Source organism: Agelaius tricolor, unplaced genomic scaffold (assembly GCF_023055355.1).
Source record: "Agelaius tricolor isolate 1412-34295 unplaced genomic scaffold, bAgeTri1.0.p SCAF_7, whole genome shotgun sequence".
NCBI lineage: Eukaryota > Metazoa > Chordata > Aves > Passeriformes > Icteridae > Agelaius > Agelaius tricolor.
In genome coordinates, this window is record NW_027269267.1 from 3,173,271 (window position 1) to 3,189,826 (window position 16,556).

General features: G+C 41.3%; 1 protein-coding gene across 2 annotated transcripts in view; it reads right to left on the reverse strand.

Moving 5' to 3' along the window:
- Positions 1–755: 755 nt before the first annotated feature.
- Positions 756–16,556, reverse strand: part of ERG (ETS transcription factor ERG) — a 65,243-nt gene continuing 49,442 nt past the window's right edge. For both annotated transcript variants that reach the window (XM_071430142.1, XM_071430140.1), the window contains 5 exons: positions 14,765–14,836; positions 8,740–8,808; positions 8,348–8,404; positions 6,700–6,747; positions 756–3,332 (listed from right to left, as the gene is read on the reverse strand). In XM_071430142.1, coding sequence (XP_071286243.1) covers positions 2,812–3,332; positions 6,700–6,747; positions 8,348–8,404; positions 8,740–8,808; positions 14,765–14,836 — 767 coding nt within the window. In that variant the 3' untranslated portion in view covers positions 756–2,811. The remainder of the gene's footprint in view (positions 3,333–6,699; positions 6,748–8,347; positions 8,405–8,739; positions 8,809–14,764; positions 14,837–16,556) is intronic.

A 16,556-nucleotide genomic window follows, 5' to 3' on the forward strand; every position in this document is an offset into this window, starting at 1 on the left:
GCATGTCCATCTAAACAAAGAGCTTCTTTAAATCTGGATTTTTAGTGTTTAATTAAAAGCTGGTTCAAAAACACACTTACCATTTTGGGTTGGAAGTACACATGAAGCAGAAAGTGAGGATCTGTGGATTTATTTCCATTGAAAGGCAAATTATTACCTTTATAGTCACACGTAGGTGTGCCTGCCATAACTCCACAACTTTCTAAAATAACAACTGACCTTTTCCAACAGTTAATATTTTTCTTTTTTTTTTTTTTTTTAGAAATAGACACTTAGAGGAGTGCTTATTCTTATTTCCCTGCTCAGGTCTCACACATTGGTAACACAATCCTGTGCTTATAAACTGCCACCAAGACACTCCTAACAAAAAGCCCGGTGAGTTGGCTCCCATTGCTCCCCAAAAAATGGATATGCAGAACATCTATAAAACCTGAAACCACACCCATTTTGTCTGGGAAAAAGGACACAAAAGAACAGCAAAAAGGAGGGATACAGGGGGCTGAGCTGTCTGGGATTCCTGCAGCAAACACTGTGGAGAGACACTCATAAATGTCAGGGATGATTTTCCAGACCAGTTCCTCAGATGGTGTTGGGAAAGAATGGATTTATGCCAGTAGGCACCAGCTGCAGTTTTGGGGCCCAGGGTACAGAGTGGGAAGCCTCTAAAGCTAGAAGAGAAAAATTAAAAACCCTGCCCTTTGTAAACAGCCAGGATGGGCTGCAGTGACAAATGAACAAGGCTGCCGTACACTCCATTCTAAAGTGGGGAATAATGGAAATTACTCATTATTCACTTTATTTACTAATAATGATACAGAATGTATTAAGGGCAAGGGGGCAAAGCAATTCAACACACGATTCAGGAGGAAGATACATCTCAGCTGAGATTTTGCAGCATAACTTCATGACAACAAAAGATAATTTCTGAGCATAAATACTCTTCCTTAGAGGCCTCCCTTAGGCTTCATTTCCAGCCTTGGGCGTGGAGCTGTTGGTGAATTAATTGGGAATGGTTGCAATCTCTGGGCCAGGGAAGCTCAGCACAGGGATGGCAAGGTACTGTTGAAGAAGGGCTGGAAGTGTTTCAGCAGATCTGTCTGGAAAAGAAGATGCACAGCACCTGTGCACTTTAAACTCAGGCTGTTTGCTCCTACATTTTCACAGCCCAAAAATCCTGGCCTATTTTAACCTGGTGAGTAGCAGATCTGGCATGGGTGTCACACACAAAAAATGCAAACACAAATGCAAACCACAGTGTCAATCTGAAATTGCCATGCTAGGCCAAGCTTATTTTATTACATACATTCTGCAATCTAAGGACTAATATGTTCATAATGTAAACATTAAGCATACAGAGTTAAAGTTCAAGGCCACAATAGTTTGGTTTTTTTTTGGATTGTCCCTTTTTTTTGTTTGTTTGTTTGTTTTTTGTGTGTGTGTGTCTTTGGTTGGCCGAGATCAACTCGTAGTGTATAAATGCATAAGTTATATAATAATTATATAAAAAGGAAAAAAAAAAATAACATTGAACTTGTATACTTCATTCTGACAAACGCACAGCGTTCGCGACTCGGTAAGAAAAACTGGCGCCCGCCTAACAAAAATACTCAGGTGATTTCTGATTCTGGCAGTCAGGGGTTGTCTCTTGCTCTAACCAATAGAAAACAAACTCCCTTAGTAATGATGAGGTTCCAACTGGTAACTTTTAAATATCAGACACAATTCCAGTTTTGCTTTTGGTTTTTTTTTTCCCTAAAAAAAAAAAAAAAAAAAAAAAAAAAAAAGAGATGCATATTCTGATTTCTCACTCCTCCTTCTGCTTTTTCCCTTTTCCCACTTTTTATTACTACTGAATCAAGTCTGTTCCTCCTGAAATACTGGGAATGGTATAATACTGAGCAATATGTTTCACAAGTCCAAACAAGTGTTTCTTCATAGTCCCAACACTACAAAGTTTTCAGTCTTTTCAGTCTCTACTGGTCAAGAAGTTTCTTTCCTCCCCTTCTCAACACCTTCATCCTCCTCCTTCTCCTTCCTGCTTCCTCTGCCAGGTGCAGGCCTCTGATCTACAATCATACACTTGCCCTCCAGCACATTCTCATTTCCCACGTTTGGCTCAGGGTTCCTGTAAAACTGTCAAGGAATCTGAAAGTTTGGGTTTTCTTCACAGTTTGAGTAGCTGATTCACTCTGATGAATGGATCTCCTTTGACTTTAACCACAACACTGCTGCTCTATTCCAAATCAGCTTCCACACTAACCAGTCTCTTCTGCTGATATGTTTCTATTTTTTAAATACAGATAGGCTTTTTTTTTCCTTTTTTTTTTTCCCTTTTCCCTCTCTTTTGTAATGATCCATATACTGTATGTTAGGTCACTATAGACTTATCCTTATATTGCTGTAGTATAGTCCCAGTTTTGCACTAGCATGATATCAAACTTTACACACAAGCTTATCAACTTTTTAAGACCACCAGCTTCCGTAGGTTTTCCTTATCATTCCATGCTTCTACCTACAATAGTCTTTTGTTGTTTGGTCCACAGAGTCGATGCCCATATACATTACATTTTAGTATCTTAATACTTCTTGGATATTTCCTTTAAATCCCTACTACAAAAAAGTCTTTTTGACATCTATTTTTAACGTGGTTTTGGGCTTGCTTTTTTTTTTTCCCAGCCAAACCTTCACTTGTCTCTTTAGGCACTTTTAATTCGAGTACTCCAACAGAGTTCATTGCGACTCCTCAGGGACCGAACCCCAGTGAGAAGCTCCTTTGCTTTGCCTGGTGTTTATCTCCCCCTCTACCCCACTTTAGTAGTAGGTGCCAAGATGAGAAGGCATATGAGCAGCTGGCAGCCTGGTGTTGGGGTAGATCCCTCCAGTCGGCGAATTCCAGTAGGGATTGGGGGCAGCAAAAAAGCTGGAGGACGTCACGGGCAAGGCGGGGGGGTGGGGAGCCACAAAGTTCATCTTCTGCGGGTGCGCGTGGTACGAGCTCATGTAGGGCAGCTCCGAGGGGTACTTGTACATGGACGACTCCGGCGGGTGAGGCTGCAGGGCCTGGGCGATGCCGTGGAAGTCGAATTTGTAGGCGTAGCGCTTGCCGTGCACCTTGGTCATGATGTTCTTGTCGTAGTAGTAGCGCAGGGCGCGGCTGAGCTTGTCGTAGTTCATGTTGGGCTTGCTCTTGCGCTCGCCCCAGCGCCGCGCCACCTCGTCGGGGTCCGTCATCTTGAACTCGCCGTTGGTGCCCTCCCAGGTGATGCAGTTGGAGTTGGAGCTGTCCGACAGCAGCTCCAGCAGGAACTGCCACAGCTGGATCTGCCCGCTGCCTGCGGGGAGGAACAGAGCGGGAACGTCAGTAACGTCAAGGGATCGCTTGCGCGGACTTGCCCCGACTTGTGGAAACAAACACAACTTTGCAGCTTTTGTGAAAGTTGTAAAGCTGGTATGTTTATTGCAGTGCTGGACACGTGTAGGAATTGTTCTTCTGTGTACCTCTGGGAACTCTAGATCTCTTTTTATCTTTTTCATAAATATATATGCATGCAATTTCACAATAGGTGCATACACCTTTCATTCCACTGATTTTGCATGACACTTGTTACTAATTCTTTTTTATCAGAAAGGACTCTTGGGTCAGGTTTCTACTTTGCTTCATCCCCAAGGACCCCATTAGGAAATGTTGGGATGTTGGCTCCTAATTCTTTCTATTAGCCGGTCCCCACATAGGAATGTGACAGAACTACGGACAAAACCCTCCTTTGTCCCCTCAAAAAAGAAAGAAGCCCAGAAGTTTCTTTCCTTGATTAGGTGAAAAGACACCTCGTAGGCCTGGGAGACTTCACCTCAAACTTAAGGATAGCCAATTGGACAGGAGCCAAAAAGTCCTGAGCAATTTACTAGAAAAAGAAGAGAACAAAGAAACTAATCGCTTTTCTGAGGTGTTTTACCAGGAGCAAAAACCTCTTGCACCTGGCTTGGTTTTTCTCTGTTTGTTATTTTGCCTTTTATTAAACCTTTTTGTTTCCAACTCTGCAACAGAAGCCATCCTGCTGATTTTATGTCTCCAAAGGTAGCTGAGCTATCTTGGGTGAGTAATAGACCTCCAAGAGCTTATGAGACCTGGCTCAAGAAGGCAGCTATTGCTGTCCCCCTTCTCCCAGGACTGCCTCACAAAACCCTAAAGAGCAGGGATAATTGTAATGTGTCGTGTTTTCCCTCATGTGAGTGGCAGAATGCCATTCTATGGAGGTTTAATTGTTACCTAATGTCATTCAGCGCAGGCAATTGATGGGGAAATAATACAGGGCTCATTTAGGAAACTAATCTCCAAAGTTCAGCACAAACAGCTTTCACTTGCGTAACACTCGGCTTGTTCTCACAGCATTATGTTGCAACTAAATGTTCCCTGCTATGGAATGAGCCCACACAAAATGGAGAAGTTTAGAGCAAGCTGGGCCCGTGCCAAACCATATCATCCCTTTGCAGCATTTGGGGAAATGCACAACGGAAACTTATTAGCTTGCTGTTACACTGCATACAAGCAGAGGGCAAAACAACTGCAAGAACAGTGAAAAGGTCCATAAAATACATCCTTGTCATCATTCTGCTTCAAATGAGTTAAAATGATTATTTTACGCTAAGACATAAAATGTTGCTGTCGTATTTTTCTCACTCTCTGCCAATTCCACCGCAAAAAGAAAACAGTCTGCTGTGAACTTTGCAAAAGTGAGGTAGGGCAACAAAATTTGTCCATTTTAGACAAGTGAAAGTACATTTCAAAGGGCCTTGCCACTGACAGTCGTGTTAGAAGCTTAGCATTTCTTAACAAAGCAACACTGAAATGATGCAAAATGCAGCTGAAGCAGCTTGCGATGCAATCTGTTTCACAAGCACGGTGTCAGCAGAATTTGCCAACCAGCCTGGATGTGCTAACTCTGAACTATGTCTCTGACCAGGAATAGGTTGGGTTTCTCTCTTTTTTCCTTATCCAAACCAGCTATGTGGGTATAATAAACAAGGTTTTCTTTAGAAAGCTTATAGTAGCAATTACAATATTGAGCTAGAGCAGCATCTGAAACCCATTAGCAGTTTATACTTCAGTGCAACTGAAACCCATATTCATTTAAATTGTATTTATCCAAACTGGCCTTAATGAATTTCTTCTGTTCCATTAACATGCATTAAATAAACAAACAAACAAAAGAATCCATGGTATGAGCAAGGCATGCAAGTTTTAATACACAGAACATAACAAGAGGATTAGGCTTTGAAAATCAATAAACAGTTCAGCACTGGACAAAACACAAATTTTTGAATAAGCAATCCAACATATGTTCTAACATAAACACTTGCCTTCCAAATGTAATGTATAGTCCTATGAAAATAAATGGTTGCTGTCAATTTCCTTTTAATGAGAGAGTAATTCCACCAATTTATAAACACACAAAACATGTTAAAGCACAGGAATGATGGCGTGGAGGAATTCCATACCCAAATGTTAAAAAAGCATCCCAATCCAGATCGTGTTAATGTCATTCACAGTAATGAAATCAACCAAATGGACACTTGATAAAATTTGGCAAGCCATGATTTATGACCAAATTAAAGGGATGTAGGCCCCCACTTCCAGTCAAGACCAGTGTTGCCTGGAAACCTCCACCACCTCAGGCCATTTGGAAAATCCTACTCTTAACACTTATTTAATTACTTTCCTCTGCCACACAAAACTGTTTAGAGAGTCAGCTAATCTCGAACTGCGCTCCATGTCACTTGGGAGAAAGCGAAAGGAAACTGATCAGCATTTTGGCAATTTCAGGCCTTGAAAAGCCATGAGACTGTTGTAAAAAGAGCCACTGTCACTGGAAGCTGAGGAGATCTGTGTGGAACGAGGAACGTTGTGCCCTGGGAGTGTCCAGGCAAGGGACAGAAGTGGAACACACAGTGCCAGTGCATTGTGGTGGGCTGTGCTGTTGATCATGGTGCTGTACAGCCACAGCGTGTCCTGCAGACTTGGAGCAGTGAAATCTGCACAATTCCTGAGCAGAGCTACTAAATCACCCAGAGGATCCCTTGTCTTTAGCAAAAACATGATAATCCAAGGTTGCACTCAATGATCCTTGAAGTGTTTTCCAACCTGAGTGATTCTGTGAGTCTGTGGTTGTGTTCTAAGCTACACATCCCTATCCACAATGCACCCCGTTGCCTTCTAGAGGTGGGAGAACATTTTTGAAGTGTTTAACCCAGTTATTACCTGCAAATGGATTATACTTTTCTTTTTCCTATATATTTCAACCCAAAATTTTTGTATTCATCAAGGCCAGTATGATATTGTGTTGTGGATTAACAGAATCTGGGACACAGCTGATGAAGAGTGGTTAAGAGATTTGTACCCTTCTGGAGGGGTAACTGGAGACCAGATGGGGTCTCTTACACCCCTTAACCAAATCCTGATGTTCAGGAAACTGAAGTGAACTCCAGCTTCAAAGGTTGGACTCTTTGGAGGTCCTTTCCAACCTTATTGATTCTAAATTCCTCAGTCCCACCCTTGTGTAATTCAGAAATTCTGCAACACACTGGGGTATCATCAGCTCCCCCTGAAGAGTGGGAAAATCAGGGACATCCCCTTCCAGGTCTGGTCTTACAGCTGAAGTGAAAGAGAGGAAAGCCTCCTAAATCAGCAAAATCCCTTCTCACCTGGATTTGCAAGTCGGCTGCTGGTCGGTCCAAGAATCTGATATGGATCTACAAAATTGTGAAAGAAAGATTTAAAATCATGCAACAGCATTGTCAAATATTTCAGGTACCATTTGTGAACCTTGTAAGGGGCGGTGTGCACTGCCTGGTGGGACAGCAGGTCCAACACCTGAGCAATTTTCTCCCTCTGCATGGCAATATTTGCATGTTTTCCTTTCAAACTCGGTGTGCAAGGACAGACATTTGCTTTTTGCACTGTAATAATGTGCAGATGCATATATTCAGAATGTAAGCTCTGCTATGAAGCATTCTGGTGGTGGAATCCCCATCTCTGGAGGTGTCCAAGGAAGGCCTGGATATGGCACTCAGTGCTCTGGGCTGGGAACAAGGTGGGAATGGGGCACAGCTTGCACTCAATGACCTTGGAGGTCTTTTCCAACCTCAGTGATTCCGTGATTCTCTTTTATCACTGGATTCCAGTGAAGGATACCATGGACTAACCCTGCAACTGGTGTTTTCAGAAGAGCCTCTGTCAGCCTTACAATGCCTGTAGCATCTCAGTATTTCCCTCTAGGAATTCCCTCTGGAAATGAAAACTTATTTTGGCCTGAAGTCCAACAGGGAAAAAAAGGAGGGATGTGACAGCAGGACCAAAGCCAAAGTGAGGGGCTGCAAGCACTGAGTGACCCTGTGGCTTTTACAGCCAAGAAGACAATCAGCTTACATTCCTTACACACTTAAATAATCTGTGCAGCTCACACACAGCTATTAAAAGGTCCTCAGGACTTACATAAATCATTGGTATATTTCTAGGAAGATTCTCATGGTTGGAAGGCCAGATTAGATAAAACACTGTTTGGGCAAAATTCAGTGTAATGCTTCCCAGGCAGTCTGTGCATGAGTTAATGAGACCTAGTCATGCACAGTCTTGTTTAGCTCTAACAAAAACCAGAATAATGATTTAAAATCCATGTGATAAAACCTGGCTCAGAGTCTTCTGAGCTAAGAATATCCTCTAAATCTCTTTTATTTCCTCCTTCTAACCTTTTGCTGTTAACAAAAGCCATGACTGACTCAGGACCTTTGGAGTGCTCTCCAGATACCTGTCCAAAATACAGCTGAATTTGCAATAAGGGATTAGGTCCCACCCCATGGATTTGCTGCTCTGAAAACACAAAAGGCACCCATTTTGCTAAACCACTACTCCACAAACCCATAAGCTTCTGCTTTCTCCTCAGTTTTCCAGCCAGACTGAGAATCCCTCTAATATTCCTGTTGTGTTTCAGGAGCCAAAATTCAGATGGGTTTCTGTAGGCTGTAATCCACTCCCCCTTTTTTTTTTTTTTTGGCTCATGCACATTTTCCAGCTGCTGGCATCTCAACCACTGGGGTCTTTTGACATCTCCACCTTCCACCCTTGTACCCAAACTGTAGATGGATTTTTTTTAAGAGCATTTTTATTCTGGAAGGTTGTCACTCTCTTTAAACATTACACTCATCCCAAATCCAGCTGCAGAGCAAACCCCATTCACATCTGGGGTTTTGGTGGTCTCCAGCTGGAGTGGTCTGAACCAGATTGTGCAGTTTGGGCGCCCTTCTCATCACATTCCACAAACCCAGCCAGAATTTCAAACCAAGTGACACCCACCTAACTGAGGACGCTGGTCTTCTGTTTTGGGAACTGTTGAGGAGGATGGCTGAGTAGCTGAAAATGGAAAAAAAAAATCCCATATAGTTATTTTTCCAGTTAGGCAGTTGCTCACCAAACCTTTGAGAGGTCCCCAGGCCTGGAGCTCCTGCTGCCCTCTGTTCCAGGATGGACACAACAGGACTGAAAGCTCAGAAAAAGCTTTTTGAGGCTCTGTGGTGATGGACTTGATGAAGTTTGAGTTTAAGGAAGGATGTGGCTGCCCAGTGATACCTCCCAGCATTGCCTATACAATTGGCTTTCCAAAAAAGCACAGATAAAACCCCTCCAGAGCTCCAGTAATTCCCTTTGGAGTCTAATCCATGTTTCCCCAGCTGTGCAGATGCTTTTACCTTTTGACTGGGGGCTGGGGTGGCTGTGACTCGTCCATGCTGATCTCCTGGCTTGCTCATAAGGCAAATCTGTGAAAGAAAAAGACATTTATTCATGCAGATATGGCCTAAAGTGCTTATGTCCAAAAAGGGCACATTTGAGGGGAGTCAGGATTTGGAAAATTACTGTAACAGGCAAGGAATTCTTTGTGAAAACCTTTATAATCTTCATTGTCTCTAAAAACAACAATAAAAACAACAGTTGTGCTCTGCAGAGGTGCCTGTTGTTGTCAGAAGTCTGAGCTGCACTGAAACAGGTGCTGCAAGGAATCTTTACAGACCATTCAGAGTTCATCACTTCCAAAGGTTCAGGGTACTCCCTTTAGTCCCCTTTCTCAGCCCAGCACACCAAGGAATGTGTGTCACACTGACATCTTGAATAATCTGTGCTAGAATCTTGCAGGAAAAGTCCCCCAAGAGCTCATTTTATGCATAAACCCTCCCAAATTCAGCATTTAACAGTGTTTCCTTTCAAAAAGACAGGCTTTAGTTAATTTATTCCTCTCTGCTTCTTGGGACAAGCTCCTTAAATTTACACATCTAAATTTTCATTTCCCTTTTTCTTTCATTTGCTCCTTACTTCTATTTTATTTCAGTGCTTTAGCATATTAAAAAAAAAAAAGAAAAAACGAAACCATAAAAGCTTTCTTCATAAAGCAAATGTAGTAAATTCAAATGTTTGGTTTACCCTTAGAAATCTTTGGCAGTTTCCTGTGCTTTTCCACAGCTGACTTTAACACATTAGCTAAAATTACTGCCAAAATCAGAGACTTCTGTAACTTCCAGGGCCTCGGGAAGGTAGCAGTGCCCACCTGGTGGAACTAAGTTGGTGCAGATGTCTTGACTCTCAACACTACTTGTGCTTTATTTCAGAATTCATGTTTGGAAATGAAACCAGAAAGCAAAGAAACAGCCCCAGCCTGGCCCTGTGCAAGGCAGATGTATCTGCCCACTTCCAAGCATTGCATGGAAATTAAGTGTAATGTAAAATGCACAACCAAATTGCCTTTAATTTATTTAGTCTGACTAAGAATCCTACACTTCAAAATCTTTACTTTTGCTGAGATTTGCAACTGATTTTTGTACTGCATTTTCATAACGAATAACCTCGTATCCCTGATTTCTTGAGGACTATTCCACAGCTTCAGAGAAAATAATGTGAAGATGAATCAGTGTGACCTGCAGATGTCTTACCCAGGCTGAGACCAACACTGCTGTTTATTAGAGACTTTACCATCTAGCAAAAAAATATCCAGAATTGCTCTGGTTGTAATTCCAGTGGGTTCTGGGCTCTGTCTGTACAGAGGGGGCTCAGCTCTGGGGGTTTGCAGGTACCCTGTGCCTGGCCTGGGCCAGTTCCCTGCTCCATGGCAGCTTCTCTACCTCCTCTCTAGATTCCCTTGCCAGATTCTGGTGACATAAGGAACCTATTTTCTCCCACCAGTTTTTCCATTCCCTGCCCAGAAGACATTGCAAATTCTACCCTTTCTCTCTCTTTCTTTCTTTTCTTTCTTTCTTTCTTTCTTTCTTTCTTTCTTTCTTTCTTTCTTTCTTTCTTTCTTTCTTTCTTTCTTTCTTCTCTTTCTCTCTTTCTCTTTATCTCTTTCTATCGCTCTTTCTTTCTTTTTCTTTCTTTCTCTCTCTCTTTCTTTCTCCCTTTTTCTTTTCTTTCTTTTTCTTTCTTTCTTTTTCTTTCTTTCTTTCTTTCTTTCTTTCTTTCTTTCTTTTCTTTCTTTCTCTCTTTCTTTCTCTTTATCTCTTTCTATCGCTCTTTCTTTCTTTTTCTTTCTTTCTCTCTTTTTCTTTTCTTTCTTTCTTTCTTTCTTTCTTTCTTGCTTTCTTTCTTTCTTTCTTTCTTTCTTTCTCTTTCTCTTTTTCTCTTTCTATCACTCTTTCTTTTTCTTTCTCTCTCTCTTTCTTTCTATCGCTCTTTCTGTCTCTTTTTTCTGCTTTGTCTTTCTTTCTTTCTCTCTCTCGCTCTTTCTCTTGCTCTTTCTTTCTATCGCTCTCTTTTCTTTCTTTCTTTCTTTCTTTCTTTCTTTCTTTCTTTCTTTCTTTCTTTCTTTCTTTCTTTCTTTCTTTCTTTCTTTCTTTTTCCTTCCTTCCTTCCTTCCTTCCTTCCTTCCTTCCTTCCTTCCTTCCTTCCTTCCTTCCTTCCTTCCTTCCTTCCTTCCTTCCTTCCTTCCTTCCTTCCTTCCTTCCTTCCTTCCTTCCTTCCTTCTTTCTTCCTTTCTCCTCTCCTCTCCTCTCCTCTCCTCTCCTCTCCTCTCCTCTCCTCTCCTCTCCTCTCCTCTCCTCTCCTCTCCTCTCCTCTCCTCTCCTCTCCTCTCCTCTCCTCTCCCCTCCTCTCCTCTCTCCTATTTTTGGATCTCCAATCCATCAGACACCTGTGCCCTGAGAGCCCTGGCAGATGCTGTGTGTGTTTGTACTTGGTGGCACTTGAACCACACTTGGTACAAATTCAGCACTGTGAGAAAACTGTCTTGCCTTTGAACTCCTCACATCACAAGATCATCTTTGACTACGCCCTCTCCATGAAAAGAAAAATCACATTATCAGCTTTTCTTGAAATAGAGCAAAGCTCCAGCTTCATGCTTGGTTCAGCCTCGATAAACACGTTGTTATTGCAGATAAGCAGATCTGTTCTTGTCCATGAGACATCAGCACAACATGTCCTTATCTGGGACAGATCCCTGATGGGAATGCTCCTGTTTGGTGAGACAAACCCCAGCCAGGTGTCCCTGAGAGCCTCATTGTCACTGAAACCTCATGTTCTGTTGTAAAGGTGACTGCAGAAATCCTCCCTTGCACTGAAGCCCTGCTCATTTCCCATTTTCTATTGTAGTGCCTTAACAATGGCAGTGCTTAATTAATCTCTCCAGAATTGCACCCCAGGATTTGGCTGATTCCCACTGAACTTTATTTATTCCCCCTGCTCCTCATTTTTGACCTTTTTCATGTCATCAAGTGGCTGTCCCCAGGGTCTGCTTTTGCTCTCACATGAACAGTGCTTTGTTATGGGAAAGCTTCTTTGCAGTCTGGTTGAAATGTGACATTTAACTCAAAGGAAAACCACAGAATAAGCCAACAAAACAGTTTCCTGAAAGAAAACTGAATTTCTGAAAAAAAACCCCTTTTTCTCTGAATAAAAATTCTGACTTTGAAGATGTCCATCAGCTTTCAATTGTAAAAGATAAATTAAAACAGTATTTCCAAAATCAAAACAGTTCTTTGGAGAAAATGTTTAGTTCTGCACAGAACCCTAAAACTAAACTGCAATTCCACAAGTAATTGTGTGAATACAGAAAGATTCTGACAAAACATTTTGTTAAGTGTCATTTTAAATGTTAGATTAAAATGCTGAAATGAAGGAGCTCACCATGTCTCATAGGTGGTTTAGAACCTTTTCCTCTAGAGAAAATTAACATTTGTTTTTCTATCACATGTAGGATGAAACAAATATGGAAATCATAGACCTTGCCAGGAAACAAAAAATTTCCCAATTTTTATTCAAGTCCAGTGGAAAACAGACTCATTCCAGCCTTTGCCTGAAATCCTCTCCATTGGAACAGCTTTTCCTGCAGGACAGCAGGTCCCTCTGGTCTTATGTTACATTTTCATTTCTGCTGGGAAATACTGAGAGTTTGGGGCCTTTGGATTTATGTTTGGTGATTGTTTCCGTAATTCTGCTTTGTTTTCTCATCCCTATTTGTGCTGACATTTCCCAGTGTCCCTGAGAGCTCCTGGGTACCCTAATCTGCTTTAATGCTTCATGAAAATGTTTAATTTATTTAGAATATCACTTCTTCTTATACTGACACTAAGCAGGTGCTCTGTCACTCTCTTTATTTTGATAATTACATCAAGTTTCCTCAACCTCAGACTGTGATTTGAACAATTTCAAACCTCTGTATCTCTCAACATGCTCCAAAGATTTTTTTTTCCATACTCCCATGGCTTTCCCAGGCGTTTCTAAGCACCTCCAAACTCTGCAAAAAACCTTTTTGATAAGGGATGATTGACACAGCTTTCCATGCAAGGCCACACTGCTGGGGTCTTTAATGGCACAGCCACATTTCCCATGGGATTTTCCACTGTGGTTCCTCATTTGTTCACCACTTTCACTTTGGCTGCCACTGTGCCATAAATAAAGATGACTCTGTTAAGTTGCTCCTTCATGAGTGAAGGGGGCTAATTTGGAATCACTAAGATATGCAAATAAATTGTGCCTTGGGCTGCTTTATCAGCTTGTGTTTTCAGTTGTTAATTGATTGCCAAGTTGTTTCTCCCTAATGAACTTCCTGGGTACCTGGACAGGAATCCTGGATAGGAATCTCTGGGTTTAAGTAACAACAAAATCAAAGAATCATGGAATGGGTTGGGTTGGAAGGGACATTAAAGATCATTTTGTTCCATCTCCTGCCATGGCAGGGACACCTCCCACTGTCCCAGGCTGCTCCAGCCCCAGTGTCCAACCTGGCCTTGGGCACTGCCAGGGATCCAGGGGCAGCCCCAGCTGCTCTGGGAATTCCATCCCAGCCAGGGAACAATTCCTAATTCCCAATATCCCATCTAATCCTACTTTCTGTCAGTTTGAAGCCATTCCTGGGTCCTGTCCCTGCATCCCTTGGAAATTCTCTTTCTCCACGTTTCCCGGGGGTCCTTCAGGCCACAATTCCATCACCCCAAAGCTTCTCTTTCCCAGGCTGAACAATCCCAAAATAACTTAAGATGTCCATTACTGATGACAGGATAATTAGCCAGTTCTTAATTTGTTTCTTATGATACACTGATTTAATTTCTATTGTAAATAGTTGTGGGGTGCTTTGGTGAATGCCTTATGAAAGCCAAATGTATGCACTGATCAGCAGTTCCCTTTTTAGCCATTAATACAAACAAACAAATCTAGCAGAGTTTGATTTCCAAGGATCCAAACAAGTTGAATTTGTTGATGTAATGGACTGGTAGTTGTTTCTTTTTCTCTCTTTTCAAATTATCAATTACCAAATCTACAGACATGCATATATACATGTATACAAGGCTATATTAAATAATATCTGTATCTACCCTCCTGCACTCTACCCTAGAGCACAAATAAAATAATTCCTGCTCAAACTCCCTTTTTTAATGTGCCAATATCTCTTTTCACCAGAGCTCAGCCAATTCCAGTGCATGCCCCTTCTGAGCACTCGGATTTTTGCCTCTGGCTCAGTAATGGGTTTCCTTTAAATTCAGTATTTGCTGCAACTCTTCTTCATGTCCCTTAGTACTCTGCACTCATTCTTGGAAAAGCAAATGCCCAGTTTAGGCATTTTTCCAGCATTTTTTGTGGTGAAGGGTGATAAAAAGAAAATCTTAGCCTTCATAGCCATGTCCTCACATTCTTTGATTATTACCATCAGCCTTTCACAAATCAGCACATCCACAAAACTTTCACAGGTTTCAAAATTTTGAGTTTTAAGAACTTCCTTATGTTTTGATTTTACTGAACACTCTTTAAACTCACAATCCGATTGTTGTGGGTTCTGCTTGCCTCAAATATAAATAAAATGTGGACAGTAGGAGAAGCATACATTCTGCATTTTCAGGGTGTTTTTCCACAACAGACTTCAAATAAAAGGGAATTTTTTTCCTCATTTTGCAAACAGAGAGCTGAAGGGGATTGACAGGTGACTGTGCTGGGACAGTGCAACAGAACCAGAGAACAGAGCTCAGGTTTCTGATTCCCTGGTGCTTTAAGAAGTTGATACCATTGCTTCAAAGACAGAGTTTTGTGAAAGAAATGGACTTATTAAACTCTACTTAATTATTTCACTCTAATTATTTCACTCTACTCAATTACATAGACACATATATATGTGATATAAGTACATAATGTGTGTGTTCAAAATAGAGTCTCATATTTATGAAAAGCAAAAAGAATGAGATATTTCAAGAGATGAAATTAGTAAGATCACAGCACACAAGAAGTGGTCATTGTTCATACCTGGCCTGGTTGCAATTCTTTGTGTTGCTTCTGGATAAACTGATGTGTTTGGGAAAATAAAAGTGGCACCTCCTGAAGAGAAAGAAGAGGACATAACACCTAAAGATTCATTTCCACAGTCCCTAAATCCACCAATATTTTCCCCTCCTGTAGAGTGAATGAGTGAGGAATCTGAATAACTAATTTCTGCCTTTGGACTGTTAGATACAAAAGTTCATTCCAATAATCTTTCACATCTGTGTAAATCCATTCAAAGTACTGGATAAAAGTCTGTGCAAAATCTGTTTTAAGAAGGAGACAGTCAAGCTCAGGAAATCCCTTGTACCACAACCACCTCCACCTGGGAAGGTGGCTTTGTACCCCCTGAAATAAAACCTCTTTGCCTTCATTAGTGCATTCCCAGAAAAGTCCGTATTTTCAACGGAGACTTTTGGGTCAGACCCTCAGATAGCTCATTAATCTTCCCCAGATTGAAAAAAAAATGAGAAATGTTGAGCCTGATGTAGGAAATGGACTCTCCCTTTTCTCAGGCATTGAAATTGCTCTGACTACACCAATGGACTTCTCATGACCCTCTCCAGGAAGATAAAAAAGTCAATTACTGCTTGATTTCAAGAACTTTTTTTCTAACTCTTCTGTGGCCCACTGAAAATTGAACAACTGATTTCCCATATGCACACCATTATTCACACTCCCCAATGACAGATAATCTCGTTTTGGTGAAATGAATTTCAGAAAATCATTGTCAGTGCACACATAGAGAAAAAGATAACACACAGAACTGCTGAACAACACTTGGATATCCACAAGTGGAAGCTGCTTGGCAAATGAGAATCTCTAAAGCCAGAGATGGAAAAGACCATTAAGTCCATCTATTTTTAAAAAGGACTTCAATCTTATCCAAACCACATCAAAGTAAATGGAAAATTTTTGTTGTTGCCTTTGGTGGGGTTTGCAGTAGGCCTAGAGCCCACAGCAGGACTTTGTTTGCCACTGTGACCAGTGGCAAACCTCTCATGGGAGGGAAAGATCTAATCCAGTGAATTTTGCTATGAAACTCACTCAGAGTGAAAAAGGAAATAAAATATGAAAGAAACATTGCTATCCAAGTTTTGTTTTCTTTTTCTTTTGCATTATCCTTTGTATTATCTTTTTCCTTTCTCATAGAGAATTGTTCTTTCTGGTCACTGTAGGTAACTAACACCCTCAGGCATGATCATGCAATATTCCAAACATCTTTTGTAGGGATATAAACCACATTATTATTTGTACCATTCCATGCCATCCTCTGCTGCACAACTGTTACAGCAAGTCAAAATAGATTCTGAATTATTTTCATAAATACTTTAATTTGCATCCTGAAAGACAGATGAGGCATGTGTCATTCTCCTCCTGCCTACACTCAACACTTTTCTGGGCCAAATTAACAGAAGGGTGAGTATCAACAAAAATAATTTTAAATTCAGATCAGACTTAGTGGAATTCCCAGCTCAAGTCCCACAGCAGCTAGAAAATGAGATGAGATGAGATAACTGCCTAAAGAGCAATTTTATTGATTTATTCCCACAACATTTAGGTCATGGGAGGGGAGACATCCCCATTCCCCAGAGCCCAAAGCACTTCTGAGCTCCAAGAAGCTTCTAGGGATCCATGGAGTAGATCTTACAGTAGAATGGACAGAAGGACCATAAAAATCCTCAGATGAAAGGCCCCAAACCTGCAGTTTTATGCTGTGTCAGGGACCCCATCCTCTTGCAGGACACCAGAAATTTCTGCACCATTTTTGCGCCAC